This window comes from Colobus angolensis, unplaced genomic scaffold, assembly GCF_000951035.1.
Source record: "Colobus angolensis palliatus isolate OR3802 unplaced genomic scaffold, Cang.pa_1.0 Scaffold27, whole genome shotgun sequence".
NCBI lineage: Eukaryota > Metazoa > Chordata > Mammalia > Primates > Cercopithecidae > Colobus > Colobus angolensis.
The window spans coordinates 12,308,667-12,331,205 of NW_012115932.1; the positions used below are offsets into that span (position 1 = coordinate 12,308,667).

The 22,539-nt window shown below is 49.2% G+C and overlaps 1 protein-coding gene across 3 annotated transcripts in view; it reads left to right on the forward strand.

Annotated features, from left to right (window-relative positions):
- Window positions 1-22,539, forward strand: part of WWC1 (WW and C2 domain containing 1) — a 177,047-nt gene that overhangs the window by 123,072 nt on the left and 31,436 nt on the right. For all 3 annotated transcript variants that reach the window (XM_011947743.1, XM_011947744.1, XM_011947745.1), the window contains exons 10-15: window positions 6,429-6,518; window positions 7,948-8,483; window positions 12,730-12,838; window positions 13,401-13,481; window positions 14,825-14,911; window positions 15,939-16,131. In XM_011947743.1, the coding sequence (XP_011803133.1) occupies window positions 6,429-6,518; window positions 7,948-8,483; window positions 12,730-12,838; window positions 13,401-13,481; window positions 14,825-14,911; window positions 15,939-16,131 (1,096 nt within the window). The remainder of the gene's footprint in view (window positions 1-6,428; window positions 6,519-7,947; window positions 8,484-12,729; window positions 12,839-13,400; window positions 13,482-14,824; window positions 14,912-15,938; window positions 16,132-22,539) is intronic.

The window sequence follows — 22,539 nt, forward strand, 5'->3', positions numbered from 1 at the left end:
TTCCCACCAACCTCCACACCCACACTGCACCGAATGCAACCCTGTGTTCACCGTAGGCTTTACGCTCTCCAGCTTCAAGTTCATTCATTCATTCTGTTCATCAGCCAATGTTTACTCATTCATGTGAGAAACCCTTTGCTGCACAGATTGTGTGTGCAAGACAGTTTGGGGGATTCAGAAATTAACAAGACATGGTCCCTGCCCCATGACCTTTAAATCTATTATAGTTCTTTTCACCATTTCTTTATTCCGCAAGGTCCCTGCCCCTAAGGAGCTTAGAAGTGAAGCTGGTGATTTTCAAGTGTGTGTGTGTGGTGTGTGTTTGGAATATGAGCAAGGGAATTCCTTTTTCTAGTGAAATCAGAGGAGGAAGCCCAGCTTATGAAGCAAGTAAACGTGCCTAGTGCCTCAGTTGAAGCAGTCGGGAGTCCTAGAGATGCCTGTCTATGCTCACTCTGTCACCCCACCGTGGGTCTTCCAGGGAGCCTTCGAGCTCTAAGGCTCTCAGCCTGCAGTACCATCCTAGCAATTGAGTGAGCCCCACTTGCACATGGCATGGTGCCAGGTGGATCAGGTTCACCAAGTTCTCGCCTAGCTTCCCATGGCTTCAGAGACTCTCTTGACTCGTTGATGGCGGGAATCTCTCCCCACTAGTTGCTTAGTCAGAGCTGCTAGCAGTGATGTCCAAAGTGTATCCATTTCCTGTCTTCCATTCTTCATTGGCGGCAGCAGCTGATTAGCTCTGACCCACCACCAGTTGGTAGGAGAAGGAGAAGGACAGAGCTTGAATAATTGGTGTTCTGCAGTCCTTGGAAGCACCTTGCTAGAAGTCTTCTTTAGCACCACGACTCCATTATGCTTTCTCTGGGATTTTGTGCTTTGGGGATAAGGCCTGTGCCTATATGCCCACATGCCTTTAGTGTTTGTTGAAAGAATAAATGGTTAGCTGGCCTAGGCAGATCCTTACTAGGCCTCTGTGTATATCATTTGGATTTTTTATTTTTGAATCTTTATACCCATTCCCTGGGTCGCTCACTTGCTCCCAGACCCTATAACTGCCACTGGGAAGCCCTTAGCTATTCATCATCCCCACAGCCAGCAGCTGAAGAGAACATACTCATGGCAGCTTCACTCTTTGTTGGGTCAAAAGGAACACGCTTCTCACTTGCTGACTTTGAGCAAGTCATTGACCAATTTGGGTTTCACTTGCCTAATAGGGAAAAAACAGGATACATTAAGTCCTCGCTTAACATCTGTTAGTAGATTCTTGGAAAACTGTGACTTTAAGCAAAACTACATACAATGAAACCAATTTTTTTCCATCAACTTTATGTTTTATTTCTATTTTTTTCGAGATGGAGTCTTACCCTGTCACCCAGGCTAGAGTGCAGTGGCATGATCTCGGCTTACTGCAACTTCTGCCTTCTGAGTTCAAGCAATTCTCCTGCCTCAGCCTCCCGAGTAGCTGGGATTACAAGTGTGCACCACCACACCCAGCTAATTTTTGTATTTTAGTAGAAATGGGGTTTCACCATGCTGGACAAGCTGGTCTCAAACTCCTGACCTCAGGTGATCTACCTGCCTTGGCCTCCCAAAGTGCTGAGATTATAGGCGTGACCCACTGCACCCAGCTCCATCAACTTTATTAAAAAATGACATTATTTGATAACTTCATGTACATCATTTTACTTAAAGTTGCAGTTAGCAAGAACCTATCTACAATGTTGAGGATTTACTGTAATTACATTAAATACATGTATGGTCTGAAGGCAGGCAGTTAGACCAGGCTCTTCTCTTCTGTAAAATTGTTGGTTTCTTAAAACTCGAATTGGAGGCTCTTAGGAACCCCTAAGATATACCACATGTAGAAGCTCCCATCCTGTGCCAGGCAGTAGCCTATAAAATCTCATTTAAACCTCCCAGGAACCCTGAGGTTAATCCCCATTTTACAAATGAGGAAAGATGAGGCTCACCCGAGATCCCTAAGTACCAGAGCTGGGATTAGAAGACCGCAGGTTTGCTAGCCCCAGAGGCTGTGCTCACTTTAGGGTGCTTGCCACTCAGAAGGCCTTCTGTTATTGCCTTCAACCCCATCTTTCAAAGGTCTGCTGGCTCCTCCGGAGCAGTGAGTTCACATAGCTAGTACAGGGAGGCCAGAACCTCCACTCCACTGCAGCTGCTGAGCGGGCAGCTCGGAGGGCCTGGTAGGAGAGTACTTGGGGCAAACGCAGTGGTAGGGAAGCTGGAGCGCATGCAGGCAGGCAGCCACGTGTGCCCTAAAAGGAGTCTAAGAAGGAAGCCCACAGGAATGGGGTACCATGCTCATGGCTGTGGGTCTCCCACAGTGGGGAGGCGGGAAAGCCGCCCAAGCTATCTTTGTGTCTGCAGCTGTTTCCTTCCAGCTCCATGTCTCTGTCTGTGTTCATCCTTCTGACTCTGGTATTCTGTTTCCCTTCTCTCTTTGTTTCTCATGTGTGTGTATCTTTATTTTTAGTGTCTCCGTTTCTTTCTTTCTCCCCTCACTCCTCTTTCTCTATTCTCTCTCTCTCAAAATGAGATTATTATGCTCTTCATCTTTACACGACAGCCTCGCATTCAAGGTGCCTTTGAGGACAGGAATAGACACATCCAGGAGAGGCTGACTGCAGGACCTGCCAAACCCCGCTCACAAATCAGTCAGACTCACAGGCATCCGAACAAACCTCATCCTACCCTCTGCCTCCCCCTCCTTCCCGAGGGCCTTCCCCACTGCTCCCCAGAGCTGGTGTGCAGTCATGCAGGATGCTCATTAGTGCACGGGCTCCCTGGCCCCACCCCAGGGACCGATTCTTCTGGCCTGAGATGCAGCCCAGATTCTTACATTTTTAACCACCACCCAAGGTGCTGAGCTACAGCTTGTGGACACTCCAGCCCCACCTTCTAGATCCTCTGCCTGCCTCTACGCTTGATGCGTTCTTGGCCTCCCAGCGTGTGCCAGGCATCACACACGTGTGCCATCTATCCTGCAAAACCCAACGCCACTGGGAGGTGGCCTCAGCACCTGTGCATTGCTAGCAGTAGCTAACCCCTAATGCCAGGATGTCATGGCAGCCCAACTCCCAGACCCCTCATCATCCTGTTGAGGCTTCATTGGGGACCCACATTTACTCCCAGCCCATACCTCTGTGGCTTTTCTCCCACAGAGAAGAGGAAAACCAAGGTAAAAATGGTGAGCCTCAGCTGCTCCTTGATCCTGGACCTCAACTGTTCCTGAGCTTTCCTTTTATACTGGGTCAAGAGATTCCACAGCCTTGTTCATTCTGTTGAAAGTCAAGGATTTTGTTCATTACGGGTTCTGTCTGTCAACCCACTGTGCACCCCCACCCCAGCCTCAGGCAGGACTCTAGAAGAACAGTGCCAGGGACTGAGCTGACCAAGAACCATGCCAAGGCCACTCTGCCTGCTGCTCCTGTTGTCTTTTCTGTAATTTCACAGATTCAGTTGCCCAGTAACAAGCCCGACCCACCCCTCAACACTTTTCCATTGTGTCTAGAGCAAGCTCTGGTCTTTACTGCAGGGCGTGTGCTGGGGGCTTGGGTGTGTGGGTAGACGGATGGCATGACTTGGCTTTTCCATGGAAATGAGCCCTTTCTAGGTTCACTTCCCAGTCCAGGGACCAGCTAGTCAGTCATCCCCTCTTCAGCAGGTTGACATGAGGGGATGGAGGCCAACAGTGGTACACACCTGTCCGTGGAATGTATAATAACATACAGGTGTTTCAGCAGAGCTCATAAACTCTGTCTGCTTCATCTGGAGAAAAAGTCATCCATTCAGCAAATATTGAGCCTGTCTACATGGTGGGCACTATACTAGGTGCTAGGTGCTGAGTGAGCAAGACACAGTCTCTGCCTCTCTGCCATCCCCCTGCAGTGCGGCAGCTTGCAAACCTTGGTGTGCCTAAAGATCACCTGGGAGGCTTAATGAAAAGAGAGATTTCTGGGCCTTACCCCTGGGCTTCTTGATTCAGCAGGTCAGAGTAGGGCCCAGGAATGTACATTTCAATAAGCACTCCCCACTTTCTGATGCAGATAGTCTGTGGGCCACAAGCTGAGAAAGACTAGTCTATCAGACAAACGAGAGCAGCCCAGGTCATGAGTTTGTGAGGGCACGGGCTTATTTGATAGGGTCCTTTATTTTGTAGTGGGCCCACTCCAGGGGTTGGAGAGCCATTCCAGGGACAAAGACACACCTGGAGTCCACCCAAGCTGCCCTCCATGGGGGATTTCAGGAGAGGTGGGGGCTGACATATGGTCCTAAAGCCAGAGGTCTCTTCCACACAGAAGGATTTGCCTCCAGGGAGATAGTTTACTGAATTGGGCTTTGGTGTCACGCATGCCTGGGTGAAAATCTTTGCTTCTGGTTCTGTGACATTCCATCACATCCACTAACTTCTCTCGACTCTCTGGTCCCATTCTCTCCAGCTCCTTTGCTGACTGTTGCCAGTCTACCCAACCTCAGAATGTTGTATGTACTCAGAGCTTGGTCCTAGACTTTCCCTTGTTTTCGGTTCTGTATTTTGCCCTAAGATGGTGCATGAGTCTGCTAAGGCTGCCATAACAACGTACCACAGACTGACTGGGTGACTTAAACAGTGGACATTTATTTTCTCACAGTCTGGAAGGTAAAAGTCCAAGATCAGATGTCAGCGGGGTTGCTTTCTTCTGAGGTCTCTTCCCTTGGTTTGTAGATGGCCTCCTCCTTCCTCCGTTTCACATGGTCTTCCCCCATGCCTGTGCGCTAATCTCCTCTTAGAAGGACACCAGTCATACTGGATTAGAGTTTGCCCTACTGACCTCATTTTACCTTAATTACTCCTTAAAAGCCCTGTCTCCAAATATAATCACATTTGGAAGTACTGGGGCTTAGGACTTCAAAGTAGGATTTCAGGGGAACAAAAATCAAACTAGAGCAGATGGAAATCTCATTCAGGTGGTGATCCATCTGATAGGGACCGCCCCCCCAACCTTCATAGCAGCCCACCTGTTCAGCGTTCATACCCACATATCCATAATAGAGCTCTTCTCGTCCCCTGGGTTCCCCTGCCTCAGCCTTCTCCTCTTAGCAGATGCCATCTGCAGGTCCACTTGGGTGCTCATAGCAGTAACCACAGAGTCTTCCCCATTTACTCCCTCAGCCTCACCTGCTCCTGCAGCCTAGGCACTGTCTCTGTCTCTGCATTGCTCAATCCTTCACCATCTTGGTTATACCTCACAGCCACCCTTCCTGCGTTCAGTCTTCAGCCTCCTGTCCATTGTCCTCCCCACAGTCATGGTGACCTCAAGATGACAAGGTCTCTGCTAAAGCCCCCGCTTGGAATGTTCTTTCCTCCTGCACTTTTCCTAGCCAGCTGCTGTCCATTATCCACCCTTAAATTTCTCTACTAGTCAGGAATCTAACTGCTGCAAGAAACAGCCCCCAAGGTCTCTGTGGCTTCACACAACAGGCTTATTTCTTGTCCGTATAATGTCTAATTGGGTATGTCCGGTTAACAGGCAGCCTTCCATGTGGTCATTCAGGAACCCAGGCTCTTTCCATCTGTAACACCTCCCCTTTTGAGTCCACGAAAGTCCATGCAAGAGACAGTGAAGAAGACACACCCACTTTTCTTAACTACTTGTGCTCATATCCCATTGGTCAGAACTTGGTCATATGCCCTGCCCACCCGGCCGCAGGGAAGGCTGGGAAAATGGTCCAGGGACAGGGCAGGGTATACACTGCCAGTCTCAGCCACAGAGTCACTTGGCTGGAAGAGGCTCACCTGCCAGTTCAAATTGGGCCTCTCCTTTTGTGTTCTTTTCTACCTTTGTGTACTTTTTCTTCATGGACCTTGTCATACACTGTGTTAATTAGGTATTTGAGTATTTAATATCGGTTCTCCCCAGTAGAGTGTAAGCCCCATAAGAGCAGAAACAAGTCCTACTGTGCTCACTCACTACTTTATCCCCAGTGCCATGGGAAGGGTCCAGTACAAAATGGACACTCAGTAAATATGAGATGAAAAAGGGAGGAAGGAAGAGAAGGAAGATATGGTTGGGTGAAATCCTAATTCTGCCACTAATTCCACAGCTTTAGGTAAATTATACAACTCTAAGGGCCTCGATTTCCTCTTATGTAAAGTGGTAGAAATCTCTTACTATGCAGCATTATTGTGTGACTGAATTAAGGCAGTGACCTAAGGTTCCTAGCAGAGAGCCTGATATATATATAGTGGGTGAGTGATACTGCAGTTATCATAGGATTATAATGTATGTGGATGTTCTAGCTCCCTGGTTGCCATGGTCAAATGCTTGTGGAAAGTTCTTGTGCCTGTGGGTCTGGGTGTACATGGGTAAGAGTGCATGCCTGTGCTTCCTTTCAGGGCATCCCTCTCATGCTTTCTCTCCCTCCAGGTTAAAGTTAAACAGTAAGAGGAACCAGCTGGTGAGAGAACTGGAGGAAGCCACTCGGCAGGTGGCAACTCTGCACTCTCAGCTGAAAAGGTGAGTGGTGGGCGGTGAGGCCACTGCTCCCCTGGGCATGGCCAGACACGGGTGTCCCTAGTGTCCCAGCCCAGGCTCTACCCTTCGCTTGTCCTCCGTGGCTTGAGTGTGGATGTTTAGAAGCACAGCAAGTGGATTGTCAGCAGACTCGGGCGTGGCCTGGCGTGGCTAGGAATAGGGATCTTGACCTCTCCAGACGGATAGCACAAAGAAGGCCCCAGGCAGGTAGGTACTAGGAAGTCTTAGGAGACTCGGCTGGGTGTCCTGGCTCACACCTGTGATCTCAGCACTTTGCGAGGCCAGGTGGGTGGATCGCTTGAGCTCAGAAGTTTGAAACCAGCCTGGGCAACATGGCGAAACCCCATTTCTGCTAAAACTACGAAATTAGCCGGTTGTGGCAGTGCATGCCTGTGGTCCCAGCTACTCGGGAGGCTGAGGTGGGAGGATGACTTGAGCCCGGGAGGAGGCTTACCGTGAGCCGAGATCGTGCCACTGCACTCCAGCCTGGGTGACTGAGCCAAACCTTGTCTCCAAAAAGAAAAAAAAAGACTTAGGAAACTCACACTGCCACCTGTCTGTACAACGCAGAGAAAGTAGCCTCAGGCCTGGGCCTCCATAAACAACAGTGCGTCACTGGAATCTAATAACAACATTTTGTTTCATTAGATTTTTTTCTAATGGTGGCCTTCTCTTTGTAGTAAGTGATACTGCTTTTCAAATTACACTTAGGATGTAAAGTTTTCTTTTAAGATAGATGTTTTAAAATATTAAAACAGTGAGTTGGGGTGGGCGCAGTGGCTCACACCTGTAATCCTACCACTTTGGGAGACCGAGGCGGGTGGATTGCCTGAGCTCAGGCATTTGAGACTAACCTGGGCAACATGGTGAAACCCCGTCTCTACTAAAATACAAAAAATTAGCCAGGTATGGTGGTGGGCACCTACAGTCCCAGATACTCAGGAGGCTGAGGCAGGAGAATTGCTTAAACCCAGGAGGCGGAGGTTGCAGTGAGCCGAGATCATGCCACTGTACTCCAGCTTGGGCGACAGAGCGAGACTCTGTCTCCAAAAAAAAAAAACAGTGAGTTGATTTCAAGAAAGACATTAAGAAATTTTTGTTTCATAGTGGATTCAACTATGAAAAAATATACAAATGCAATGTAGCCAATTGGAGCTTTGGGAAGCAGATCTAGAGGAAAAAGTGGACTTTTAAGGCAGCTAACTTGAGTCCAAAGCCCAGCTCTGCCATGTCTTGATTATATGGCCTTCTTGGGGTATCAGTTTTCCATGAAATGGGGGTGAAGCGTCTACCCTAGAGATTGCCAAGCAAGTCTAGTGAGATCATGGTGCTTTCCAGAGCCCAGCAGAGGGTCTCAGGGGGCCCACTTCACTGTGTGCATCTCACTGTCCTTCCCCTCCCGGTGTCCCAGTCTCTCAAGCAGCATGCAGTCCCTGTCCTCAGGCAGCAGCCCCGGATCCCTCACATCCAGCCGGGGCTCCCTGGTTGCATCCAGCCTGGACTCCTCCACTTCAGCCAGCTTCACTGACCTCTACTATGACCCCTTTGAGCAGCTGGACTCAGAGCTGCAGAGCAAGGTGGAGTTTCTGCTCCTGGAGGGGGCCACCGGCTTCCGGCCCTCGGGCTGCATCACCACCATCCATGAGGACGAGGTGGCCAAGACCCAGAAGACAGAGGGAGGTGGCCGCCTGCAGGCTCTGCGTTCCCTGTCTGGCACCCCAAAGTCCATGACCTCCCTGTCCCCACGTTCCTCTCTCTCCTCCCCCTCCCCACCCTGTTCCCCTCTCATGGCTGACCCCCTCCTGGCTGGTGATGCTTTCCTCAACTCCCTGGAGTTTGAAGACCCAGAGCTGAGTGCCACTCTTTGTGAACTGAGCCTTGGTAACAGCACCCAGGAAAGATACCGGCTGGAGGAACCAGGAACGGAGGGCAAGCAGCTGGGCCAAGGTAGAGAGCACCATGCCCAGAGGGTGGGAACCGGGAAGAGGGAAAGAGATCCTCTGTGCTCAGAACCCCCAGTGATCATTCTAGTCTGTATTTACTGACTGCTTTCTATGTGCTGGGTCTTTGTATGGCAAGTATATTTACTCAGTGGGATATTTATTAACTCAGTATTTTTGAGGTCCTGTGCGAAGGGTTTCTGGTAGTAGATTCTGTCCTCCAACAAACATTTAGCCCTTATAAAACTAAGTGTCAGGTCATCCTGTGCTAATGGATATACATGGATTCATCTGTCCATTCATTCAACAGATATTCTGTGTGTCAGGCACTGGGTTGGTCACTAAGGATTCTGTGTTGAAGACACACAGGGTCCCTGTTCTCATGAAGCTTATGTTCAGATGGAGGCACAGGGAATGAACCTGCAACCAAACAAGCACTACAAAGGAAATAAAACAGGGAATATGATCCAGGCTTTCAGGTCGGAGGTGGGACTGCCGGGGCAGCTTGGGTTGTGAAAGAAGATGACATTTGAGGGTGTCTCGAATGATGAGATGGAGCCAGCCTTGGGAAAAGCAAGAGCAAAATCTCTGAGGTCAGAGGAAGGGAATAGAAGGGGGGGAGCCAGGAAGCTGTGAGTCAGAGGTAGGGGTTACCAATGAGGCTAGAGAACTAGGCAGAGTCCAGATCCTGAAAGGCCTGGTGGGCTATGCTAAGGAGTTTGGATTTTATCCTAATTGCACTGGGGACCCATGTGACTGTTTGAAGCTGGTAATGATATGAGCTGACTCCCATTCTGCATGGGGTCAGAAAGAACGTTTTGGTGGGTGTTAGTCGGGATTTAAGTTGGAATCTTCAAAACAGAAGATGATGCTGACATTGACAGCTAAGATTTATTAGGAGAAAACCTTTTTATCTTTAGCAGCAACCACATAATAAATCATAATAGTTAACTTTCATTGGGGATGTATTATGAGTTGGGTAATGTGCTTAATATATGGTGAAATTGGTTATTTCTATTCTGTCCATTTCACTGATGAGGAATTGGAGATCAGAGAGGTGATGTCACTTGCCTTAGGTTACCCAGCCAACAAGCAAGGAAGCAGGGATAAGAACCTGAGTCTTTCTGGCCCCAGAACCCAACCCCTTTATTGTCATGCCTTAGGCTGGGAGGTAGTTCAGTGTGCACATTCATGCCAACTCCTGGTGCTTGGGGCCCCACCAACCCCATCTGGCTCTGGGTGTGAAGGTCAGGACTGAGGAGGGTGTTCGGTAAACTCACCTGGGCCTCCTTGGCTTTCCTGGCCACAGGAATAATAGCTCACAATAATCATAGCTATGCTATATAGAGTACAGGTGTTTAGGATTCAGGTACTTCTGTACATATTTACTCATTTAAGCCTCACAACACCTCTAGGAAGTGGGTGCTATTTTTTTTTTTTTTTTTTTTTGAGACGGAGTCTCACTCTGTAACCCAGGCTGGAGTGCAGTGGCGCCATCCTGGCTCACTGCAACCTCAACCTCCCAGGTTCAAACGATTCTCCTGCCTCGGCCTCCCAAGTAGCTGGGATTACAGGTGCACGCCAACATGCCTGGCTAATTTTTTGTATTTTTAGTAAAAACGGGCTTTCACCATGTTGACCAGGCTGGTCTTGAACTCCTGACCTCAGTTGATCCACCTGTCTTGGCCTCCCAAAGTGCTGGGATTATAGGCGTGAACCACCAAGCCCTGTCCCTTTTATCCCCATCTTAAAGATGAAAAAAGTGGGCCGGGCGCAGTGGCTCAAGCCTGTAATCCCAGCACTTTGGGAGGCCGAGACGGGCGGATCACAAGGTCAGGAGATCGAGACCATCCTGGCTAACACGGTGAAACCCCGTCTCCACTAAAAAATACAAAAAACTAGCTGGGCGAGGTGGCAGGCGCCTGTAGTCCCAGCTACTCGGGAGGCTGAGGCAGGAGAATGGCGTGAAACCGGGAGGCGGAGCTTGCAGTGAGCTGAGATCCGGCCACTGCACTCCAGCCTGGGCCACAGAGCGAGACTCTGTCTCAAAAAAAAAAAAAAAAAGAAAAAAGAAAAAAGTGAGGCACAGTGAGGTTAAAAGACTTGTCTGAGGTTAGTCCACAGAGCGAAATGGCAAGACGAGAACTGACACAAGGACCGCCTGCTCAGAATGCACACTATTATCCATGTGCCGAGTTCTGTCTACAAAAAGCTTGAGCTCCTGGCTCCAGGTGAGGCCAGCTAGAAGCAGCCAGACCCATATTAGCCCTGTGGCTCCAGGCATGGGCAGGAGTGCTGCTGCTGTGCCCAGAATTGTCCATTTGTGTGCAAGGGCCAGGGGGAGCATGGTAGGGAAATGAGGTTTCCTTGTTAACAAAGGCTTTGAGTGCCAGTGGTTTCCTTAGAAGAGGAGCTGGGAGATCCCTGGATTTCCCTCATCAGGAAGAGAGTCTTGCTGAGTGCTCTCAAAATAAAAGCAAGCGCCCTACTATAGCAGGTGGCAAGCTTCAGAAAATTGTTCCCTGGAGAGGAGGGGGTCTAGGTGGAATCTCTAACGAGGCTCAAGGAGTGTGCCTCTGATGGCAATATTAAGCCAAGTCAGGACACTCAGACCCCAGCTATGTCCTGTGAAGTGACCCCCTTCTCTCCCCTCCCCAACAGTGTCCTTGGGGCTTGTGGGCCTAAGACAGCACATTAGGCTGGGCACACACAGGTCTTGGGATGGCATTTCCTTCCTGCCGTCTCCAGAAGCCTTCCCTGCAGCGAGCAATGGCAGGCAGAGCTCAGACGCTAAGCAGGTTATGTGATTAGTGCTGCTGTTCGGTCAGCAGACAAATTAATCTCCTTAGTGGTTTAGTGGAGGGTGGAGATGCATGGGTCTGAAAGCAGGAGGTCTCCACGGGCTCAGCAGGCTCGGCTTCCCCATCGCCAGCACTTGCCATCTCCCAGACCCACCTCGTCACCCATCGCCATCCCCAGCCTGCCATGCCCCGGACTCTGTGCCCCTCAATGCTGCGAGCCCTTGCCCTTCTCCAGTCTGTCCCCAGGTGCTCAGAGGTGTTAGCTGTGAGATTGTAAGATCTGGATCTGGCCTTGCCTCCTGCAAGGAGGGCAGGAACTGTCTTATTCATCGTTGTAGTTCCGAACATGGCAATGGGCCTGGCATATCGTGGGTGTTCATTGCTTGGGCAAGGAAGGCATGTGCAGCACGTGTTGATTGCTTAGTTATGAGCCTCAGATCAGAGATTTTCAAGGGCCCCTGTTAAGGGTAGGGAAGAGGAGGAGCTGAATTAGGAGTGGAAAGGGATAGGCAGTGGAAGAACGGGTGCTTAATATCTCCCTTCTCTGTCCTGAGGGTCCAGGGGCTGTTATTTTGCCCCAGGTAGGTAGGGATGGATCTATTAGGTTGGTGCAAAGTAATTGCGGTTTTTGCCATTGAAAGTATAGATATCCACAGTGATAGGAACAGTAGTGGCAATAAGGATAGCTGTAATGAGTTGTGTAGAGCACTTTGCCTGCCTGCACCAATCTCTATATTAAGGACTTCCCCTATAACGTCTCGCTGAGTCCTCTCAACTTGGATAATAATAAGTAGGTATTATTATCCAAGTTTTCCAAATGAGGTATCTGGGGCTTAATAGGATTAAGTCAGTATCTCAAGGTCATGAAGCAGTAAGTGGTGGAACTGGATTTGAATCCAGGCAGTTCGACTCCAGAGCCTGGGATGGTAAAACACAAAATCACATGTGACTCCTTCCATCACCCTAAAGCAAACTTTAAAAAATTTTTTTTTGCTTTAGCATTTAGAGGTGGTTGGAATTTGGTGGAACGATCTTTCATCCATAGATAGTGTATCAAAATTGGGAGTTCAGGCTCCCAAAATCCCAAAGTGTTGGGATTACGATGGCTCATGCCTGTAATCCCAGCACTTTGGAAGGCCAAAGCAGGAGGATTTCTTGAGACCAGGAGTTCAAGACCAACCTGGGCAATATGGCAAAACCCCATCTCTGCAACAAAATAATAATTTAAAAAGTATCTGGGTCTGGTGGCACATGCCTGTAGTTCCAGTACTTGGGAGGCACAGGTGGGAGGATCACCAGAACCCAGAGTGGTCGAGGCTGCAGTGAGCCATGATCGTGCCGCTGCACTCCAGCCTGGATGAGTGAGACCCTGCCTCAAAAACAAAACAAAATTGGGAGCTGCAAAGACAGTTTTCTGATTCCTGAACCTGACTTTCCATTTTCCTTCTCTAGCTGTGAATACGGCCCAGGGGTGTGGCCTGAAAGTGGCCTGTGTCTCAGCCGCAGTATCGGACGAGTCAGTGGCTGGGGACAGTGGTGTGTACGAGGCTTCCGTGCAGAGGTGGGTGTCTGGGTGCTGGCTCTCTCTGTGGCCATGTAAGCCATGAACTCTGAATATCCAGAGCCTAGGCCTGTGGGGTGGCTTAGGTTTTGGCCCTTACAGTGTGTGGGAGGAGCCCCAAGAGGGCGTGACCCCACCTTCCTCTTGGCAGCCCAAGGCACAGACAGCATAACTTCTCCTGGGGTTAGAGATGCTTCGGGTTTAGGGGAGTGCTAGTTCTGTGGTAGCTACGAAAAAGGTGTATGGCTAAGGAGTAAGCGCTAGAGAAAGGCCAGGCACCTTAAGAGAGGAGTCCAAGCTGGGCATAGTGGTGTGAGTCTGTAATCCCAGCTACTTGGGAGGCTTCAATGGGAGGATCACTTGACACCAGGAGTTCAAGACCAGCCTTGGCAAAATAGTGAGACCCGATCTCTAAAAATTTTTTTTAATTAAAATTTAAAAAAGGACCTGGAGGGAAGCTGAGCACACCCCAACTTTCCTTCCTGGGGATGTAACCCCAGCCTCCCAAAACAGTTTGTTCACTGCAAGGAAGCCTAACTCCCCCTTCCCTATTGCCTTTCAGACTGGGTGCTTCAGAAGCTGCTGCGTTTGACAGTGACGAATCGGAAGCATTGGGTGCGGCCCGAGTTCAGGTTGCCCTGAAGTAAGTGACAAGGACGATGAGGATAGAAGGAACGGTCTGTGTGGGGTCCCTTCTTCATCCGCAGCATTCGCCTGCATTTACATTCACAGCCGCCCAGGGTGGAAGGCAGCACCAGCAGGACCTGCTGGCCATTGCAGCTTCTTAACTGAAGGGACGCCAATTCGTTCCTCACCTCCCAGCCGTCTGCTTTACAGATAGGAGAAATGAGGTTTTAAAAGACCTTATGACTTGGCCCAACTCACGGAGCTGGCTGGTGGCAGAGCCAGGACCGGGACTGAGACTTCCTGCCTCTCAGTGTGTTTGTTCGTTGTTGCTGTGGCTTTTGTCTTTCCATCCCATCTAGGTTTCATTGGTCTGGATGGAAGTCGATCACTGGGGGCTGCAGCCCAGATTGGGTCAATACACACATGGCTGTTCTTTTTGTTTTCTCTTGTTGGGGGATGATCTCAATTTTATTTTTTTTATTTTTTTATTTTTTTTTTGAGATGGGGTCTCACCTGTCACCCAGGCTGGAGTGCAGTAGTGCGATTTAGCTCGCTGCAACCTCTGCCTCCTGGGTTCAAGCGATTCTCCTGCTTCAGCCTCCCAAGTAGCTGGGATTACAGGCGTGTGCCACCACGCCCGGCTAACTTTTGTATTTTTAATAGAGATGAGGTTTCACCATGTTGGGCCAGGCTGGTCTCAAACTCCTGACCTCAAATGATCTGCCTGCCTCGGCCTCCCAAAGTGCTGAGATTACAGGCATGAGCCACCACACCTGGCCTTCAGTATTTTTTAATAGGAATTAGTTGACAACATTACCATATCACGAAATTTCACCCACATTTATGGGTTCTTTTTAAAAATTCAGACAACTGACTGGGCGTGGTGGCTCACACCTTTAATCCCAGCGCTTTGGGAGGCCAAGGCAGATGGATCACTTGATTCCAGGAGTTCAGGACCAGCTCAGGCAACATGATGAAACCCCGTCTCTACTAAAAATACAAAAAATTAGCTGGATGTGGTGGTGCACATCTGTAGTCCTAGCTACTCAGGAGGCTGAGGTGGGCGGATCACCTGAGCCTGGGAGGTCGAGGCTACCATGAGCCCTGATCATGCCACTGAACTCAACCTGGATGACAGAGTGAGACCCTGTTTCAAAAAAAAAAAATTTTTTTTTCAAACAATTGACAGCTCTAGCTCTACATCCCTGCATGGCAGCAAAGCACTGGGCTTATGCTCTTGAGCTCACCATAGTCCCCAGGGCAGCCAACAGCCACGTCCTGTGACTTTTTACAGAGAGAAGGAATGAGAGAGATGAGTGTGTTATTAATAGGTACTTCATATGCCCCTTTTCATTTCAGGTATGATGAGAAGAATAAGCAATTTGCAATATTAATCATCCAGCTGAGTAACCTTTCTGCTCTGTTGCAGCAACAAGACCAGAAAGTGTGAGTATGTAGCTGGATGGGTGTGGAGCATACTCTCACCCTCCGGAGTCACCCCTGGGGGTCACTTTTCTGCCCTGTCCTGATCCAGTTATGGGCCATGTCAAGACACTGTGGGTTTGTAATGCATATGACTGTGATGCTAAATGTCAGTGCTGTGCATGTGAATACAGGCACAATGGCAAGCACGCCAGCTGTAAAGACAAGCACTCTAGATGACTGTGTGAATTCCTGCCCCACTGCGTGCTGAGCACCTGCTGAATGCCAGCTCTAGGAATGGGGTGGTGAGCAGATCCTTCCTGGGCCCTACCCTCCTGGACTTTGAGCCTCATGGAGAGAAATGGTCACAGTCTGTTTTATCTTCTCCTAAGCTCAAGTGTTTCTTGCAGAGAGAGGTGGGTCTTCTCTTTCCAAGAGTCAGCACCAGTCACTGTGCTTCTCTTGGCGAGGTGTGACTGCATGTTACCTTGATGCTGATAGGATGCAAACACCTGCTCTGTCCGCATGCGGGCTCCTCCCGTGGTAGATGGGTTTATCCTTTATTGCACTCATCTGCCTACAAGTTTTCTCGGATCATAAGGCCCAGAGGGTGGCAACAGAAGCTTGTGTGTCTGTGGTCTACACCCAGCCAGCCTGTGAGGGTGGCGAATATGGGAAGAAGGAAGGGCAGGAAGGCGGACAAAACAGAAGGAAGACAAGATGGGATGCTTGGGTCGTTTGCAGTCTTTTGCCCACCCAGATGGTGCCAGGCTGAATAGCCTTCTCCATAGCTCACTGGTACTCAGGCAGGGGTATCTGTGGGATGATGCCTAGAAGTGAAGGGTCTGGACCAAAGGACAAATGCATCTGGAATTTTGTTAGATTTGTCAAAGTTTCTTCCAGTGTATGGGGCCTGATTCCCCAGATTCCTCACTTCTACAAACTCTCATCCACTGTTGTTTGCTTAGGGATTTCAGCAGCTGTTTAGTCCAACACTTTAGCCCCAGACATGGGCTGACCCAAGGTTTCCTGCGGTTCTGTCTCCCTCTAGGAATATCCGTGTGGCTGTCCTTCCTTGCTGTGAAAGCACCACCTGCCTCTTCCGGACCCGGCCCCTGGACGCCTCAGACAATCTAGTGTTCAATGAGGTGTTCTGGGTATCCATGTCCTATCCAGCCCTTCACCAGAAGACCTTAAGAGTCGATGTCTGTACCACCGACAGGAGCCATCTGGAAGAGTGCCTGGTAAGGGCGGTGTCTGTGTGTCTGGCTGGCTGGCCTTCTGTGTTTATGGAGATTGTCCACCCTGAGCTTCAGGAAGAAGGCTTGAAGGAGACGCAGGTTGTGCTATCAATCAGGCTCATCGTGGAGTCTAGGCAGCAAGGCTTCCACAGGTGAATGTTGTTCTCAGACTTAGGGTAGGAGGGAAGGAAGTCTTTCACGAGAGGAAGAATAATGGACCTGAAAGTGCCTTTTAAAACTGCCAGAACCTGGAAAAAGCCGCATGCCGCAGCTTTACTCTACAGCATGAGAGATGAGATAAGCACAGACTATGGCTGTGTGGTGGCTTTTATCTGTAATCCCAACCCTTTGGGAAGTCAAGGCCAGAGGATCGCTCAAGTGCAGGAGTTCAAGAGCAGCCCGGGCAACACAGCAAGACCCCATCTCTACAAAAATTAAAATTAGCCAGGCTTGGTGGTGCATGCCTGTAGTCCTAGCTACTCTGGAGGCTGAGATGAGAGGATCCTTTGAGCTGCAGTGAGCTGACCTGCCACAGTATTCTGGCCTGGGCAACAGCAGAACCCTGTGTCAAAAAAAAAAAAAAAAAAAAGCCCACAATAGTGAAAACAAACACATAGGCCTTCACATCCCACCTTTACCGCTTGCTGTATAGCTGGATGACCTTGGGCAAGGTACTTAACATCTCTGATCCTCATTTTTCTTATCCATAAAATGCAAATGATAATGCCTCCATCATGCCCACTAGAAGAATCTTTATAAGGATTGAGATAGCACCCGTCAAGCACCCATTCAAGTGTCTGACCCACAATGGGTTCTCATTGAATGGGGCCATTGCTAGTCTCCTCCTTGAAACTGACCTCCTCTGGCTTCCATCTCTCACTGCATTGGCAGGAGTCAGGACTGGGAATGAAGTAGCCCAGGTACACTGTGTCCTAAGAGACAGGCAGACCCAAGTGCAGACAGATACTCAGCTTTCCCGTCTATAGAAGGGGGATTTATAGAATAGCTAACTCGGGCTTACGATGTACAAGTGAATTAAAAGAAGTAAAGGGCTTTGTTAACCCTGATGCCATTTAGTGTTAGAGTATTCCATTGATAACTCAACTGTGAGCACAAAGGAGCCCAAGGGTGGACATTATACCTAGAAGGTTGCTCCACTCATGCTCAGATCTGCACTGGGAGCTTGTTGTGTCCCCACCCCTGTGTCTGCGGCTGGGGATTCAATGGGGAACCAAACAGACAAGGCGCCAGCATTGATGGCTAAGATGTAAACGAACTGTGAGGAGGGCCGTGTTGGAAATGGATGGGTTGAAGTGATGGAGGAAAATGTGGGATGCGTGCAAAGGGGAGAAACAAGATGTGTACACCTCTCCAAGCCTCTCCTGCCTCCATGTCTGGAAGCTGGAATGTGGAGCTTCTCACTGCCTTCTCGGAGGGCTCACCCCTTTCTCCTGCTGTAACTCACAGGCGTTTGCCCAGAGAAGGGAATCTCTTTGCTCTCCATCCTTGCCTTGATCTTCATGCTCTGTAAAACCTTCTCTATCATGGCATTGTGGGGCCACATCTTTGGATTGTGGCCTGGGGCTGTCACCAGGCTTGCCCTTCCAGCTGTGTCTCCTCACAATCTTCAATTCTCTGTCTCAGTTCCCTTATCTGTAAAATCTGGCTCATACTGCCTTCCTGGAGGTGGTTCTCTGAAGACTAAACAAGGCGCTAAAGCAGAGCTTCAAACTGTGCCATGCACACAAGTTACCTGGAGCTCTGGCTGAAATGCAGATTCTGATTCAGCACGTCTGGAGCAGAACCTGAGATTCTGCATTTCTAACAAGCTCCCAGGTGAGGCCAATGATGTTGTTACTGACAATAATGCAATAATTAATGCCAGTAGGATGCAGTTTATATGGCAGGCACTGAGCTAAGCTCTTTACATGCATTATCTCTGTGTGTTTTTTTTTTTTTTTTTTTTTTTAGACTGAGTCTTACTCTCAGTCTCTGGAGTGCAGTGGCATGATCTCGGCTCACTGAAACCTTCGCCTCCCAGGTTCAAGCAATTCTCCTGCCTTAGACTCCCGAGTAGCTGGGACTACAGGCGTGCCCCACCATACCCGGCTAATTTTTGTGTTTTTAGTAGAGGCGGGGTTTCGCCATGTTGCCCAGGCTGATCTTAAACTCCTGACCTCAAGTGATCCGCCTGCCTCTGCCTCCTAAAGTGCTGGGATTACAGGTGTGAGCCACCACGCCCAGCCCATTATCTCTATTGATCCTCACTCCAACCTTGCAAAATAGGTAGCATATTCCAGTGGAGAAACTGAGGCACAAAGAGGTGAAAGACAGTTAGGAAAGTGGCAGAAGCCATATTTGAACCCCAGCGGGTGTCTACCTCTAAAGTCCACACACGTCAGTGCCTCTGTGTTGTCTTTTTGCCAGCACAGGGCTCCCTGGAGCCCAGAGGTGGGGGTGGTGACTTGAAGGGGTTGGCAAGCCTGGTCTCCTCCAGCGAAGCATTCCCTTGGCTCTGGGCATTCCTAAACGAAAAGAGACTAAATCCTATTTTCTTCTCCTAATTGGATCCCTTTTATTCCTCCTTCCTAATTGAAGTCTGGTCATTGCTGGTTGCCATGGCAGCAGCCAAAGCGCTCATCTCACTGTGGCTTGTCTCTGCCTGCAGCCAATGGGAAACCTCCTTTCCCGTATACGGTGGGGACATGGAGTGTCAGGCTGTCGTATTTTGGTGGCTGGAGGAGGAGAGGAAGTGAGATGGGAGGAAAAAGGGCCTGTCCGCTCCCACGCAGGGACTCCGGGCAGCAGGGTGTGTGGAATCCCCAGTCCGTTTTCAGCCAGGCAGCAACAGCATCTGTACTGAGCCGAGTCTATGCGTCTACCAGTGGGCTAAGAACTTCGTGTGCAGTATCTCATTTAATCTTCGCGATGGCCCCAGGAAGATAAGGGATCAAGGCCCAGAAAGGCTAAGTAACCTGCCAGGTCATCCAAGGAGAAGATGGCGAAGCTTGAATTTGAACAGAGACTCCAGCTTCCTTATGTGTAGCCATCACACCATGCCACTTCTCAGGGGGTTACTATGAGTGTCTCTCATGTCCCCAGACCCAGATTATAGGTTTGGAGGACTACACAGCCCACCTTCCCAATATCGCAGGCAACAGTACCACCAAATGCCCTAGTATGGCATCGCAGGGGGCCTAGTTGCCCACTGCTCTACTGCTGTGTTCAGTGCCACCCAGCCCAGGCTCTCTCAAGCTAGCCTGCTTCTCAGGCCCCACTTACGTCCCATGGTTCACCATTACAACCGTTCCCTTGCTCCCTCTCACTTTGGCATACTAACTTGGCAAAACCCCAGCCCTGTCAGAGCGAGCTCTCCACCCCCTCCTCTCCAACTGAGCAACTGGAAAAAAAATGCACATAACCACGCTGTATGGTGTCATTTGGAAATGGTAGTCACTCACTTCCCATGAGCCCTGAATGCTGCCCAGAAATTATACTGTATCTCCCTGGATGATTTACTCACCCACTCATCACAATGACTAATTCATACTTCTCTCAGGGAGAGAAGACAGAACAGATTCAGAAGAGGGCCCCCATACCATATCTAGCTGTTCTTGTAAATTCTGCCATTTCCCTGGCTTCTGAGGATGGGCCTTCTGTACTCCTGTCTGAGGCCAGCGCCCCCATTTTCTCACAAGGACATTACTCCAGCAGCCATTCTGCTCTTTCCTCTGTCTCCAATTTTCCCTCTTCCATTGGATCCAGCCTATCAGTATATCATCCTGCTATTATTTCTCCCATGCTCAAAACAAAACAAACGTTTTTTTGACTGAGGATCTTGCTTTGTTGCCCAGGCTGGAGTGCAGTGCTGTGAACTTGGCTCACAGCAGCCTTGACCTTCTGGGTTCAAGTGATACTCCCATTTCAGCCTCCCCAGTAGCTGGGACTGCAGGCACATACCACCATGCCTGGCTAATTTTTGTATTTTTTGTAGAAATGGGGTCTCACTATGTTGCCCAGGCTGGTTGAACTCCTGGGCTCAGGGAGTCCTCCCGCCTCAGCCTCCCAAAGGGCTGGGGTTACAGGCGTGAGCCACCACACCCAACCTAAAACTTTTTCGCCCCATATCCACTTCCAACTACTACATTGTTTCTTTCGCTTTCTTTATAGAAAAACTTGAAAGAGGTTCCCTTCCTCTCTGTAACCCAATCTACGTGGACTTTGGCCCTCATCTTTCTTTTTTTTCTATTTTTTTACTTTTATTTTTTAATTTTTGAGAGAGAATCTCACTCTGTCACTCAGACTGGAGGGCAACGGCATGATCTAGGCTCATTGCAATCTCCGCTTCCTGGGTCCAAGCCATTCTCCTGCCTCAGCCTCCCAGTAGCTGGGACTACAGGCACGCATTACCACACCTGGCTAATTTTTGTATTTTTAGTAGAGTGAGGTTTCACCATGTTGGCCACGCTAGTCTCAAACTTCTGACCCCAAGTGATCCGCCCACCTTGTCCTCTCAAAGTGGTGGGATTACAGGCGTGAGCCACCGTGCCTAGCCTGGCCCTCATCTTTGTACCGAGGGTATCCTCATCATGTTTATCAGTGAGCTCCTTGTTACCAGACCAGAGGCCAGCTCTCCATCTTCCTTCTGGACTTGCCAGCTACACTTGCTGCAGTTGCTGACTCCACCTCCCTCAACATCCTTTGCCTTTGCTTGGCCTCCTGGTTACCTCGCTCTTCCAGTGTTCTTCCCTCACCTCTAGCATCTTGGTCTCCTTTGCTGGTTCTTCCTCATTTCCCTGACCTCCCTATGTCAGAGGACCCAGGGCTGGGTCCTTGATCCTCCCCTTTTCTACTTGTTTCCTTGGTAATCTCATTTTATCTCCCAGTTGCAAACCCATCCCAAGTGCAGGGCTCCAGCCTGGGCCTCCCCACACCCCTCGAATCTCATATCTCCACTGCCTGTTCTGCATCTTCACTTAAACGTAAAATAGGACCTCAAATTAACATGGCCACAAGAATGCCCCTGACCTTTCATCCTGTGTGTCCACTGTCTCAGCCAATGGCAATCTCATTCTTCCATTGCTCAGGTCAGACACCCTGCAGTCATCCGTAACCCCTCTCTTTCCCTTACCCCATCCTCTTAGCTCCACCTTCTAAAGAACCCTACATCCCACTTCTCACCACTTCCCCAGACCCAAGCCACTGTCTTTCCTTCCTTGGATGATGGCAGCCATCTCCTACTTGGTCTCCCAGCTTCTGTCCTTTTCCCCTTCCTCTTTTTTCAACAAAATAGCCAGACTAATCCTATTTAAATGTAAATCAGTGCATGCCATTCTTTTGCTAAAACCTTATGATGGCTTATGTCTCCACCTAGAGTCAACACCTGTGTCCTCTGCCTGGCCCCCAAGGCCTCTTGGGATTTGGCCACGTCTTATCTCTGGGATTATATCTGCAAAACTCTTCCTCCAGCCTCGTGTTCCTTGAATACGCCAACATGTGCTCCCCTCCAGGCCTTTGCACTTGCTGTGTCCTCTGCCTGGCATTCTGTCCTCCCAGGTGTTCCCTCACCTCCTTCCGGACTTTATTCAGATGTCACCTTCTCAGCGAGGTCTTTCACCCTATGTAAATCCCGTTACCCTCTCTGCTCTCTTATCCCCTTCTAGCCCCTTTCCCTGTAGTATTTTTCTCTACACCACCTTTTATCACCTAACCTTTCACTGTACCTCATAGATTCTAGGGTACGTGTTATCTTTACATTTTATTTCTGAAATCAAGAGGCACTGTGTACTAGATGACAAGTTATAGTTTAATTGGCAACTATTTCTCTTTCTTGGTGCATAAAATAATAGTACACTTTTAAATGATGGCATCTTAGATTCGATGAAACACAGTAAAGAGTTTACCTATGGAGTTGTTATCTGATTCCCCTAGACGCAAATATAAAGTCATGGAGCAGGAATATTTATCTGCCTTCAATTCTGCTCTGTCTCCAGCACCCAGAACAGTGCCTGGCACATGAGACTTCTCAACACATTTTTGTGTGTTGAATAAATGAATGAATGAATATGTAAATGCCCTCAAAAGTGCATCCAGTTTACTGAGGTAGACGATACTCACAGCTGGGAGCCGGCCCCAGATAAACAGTGTATCTTGTTAGAATTAATAATAATCTGCTGGAAGTGTTACACCTCAAAGCTGTGATCCTGGTCCTTTCCCCTCATACCTCACACATGGCCTGGCATGTTCTGAACTGTAATATCCAACATAGCTGTCTATCTCCCTAGGAAACCATGAGCCGTTTTGGGGAAGAATTATATCTTAACATGCTTCTGTGGTTCCAGAGTCTGCAAAGGGCTTAGGGAGATTTTATTGAATGAATAAATGAGCAATAGACAAATATTTATATATATG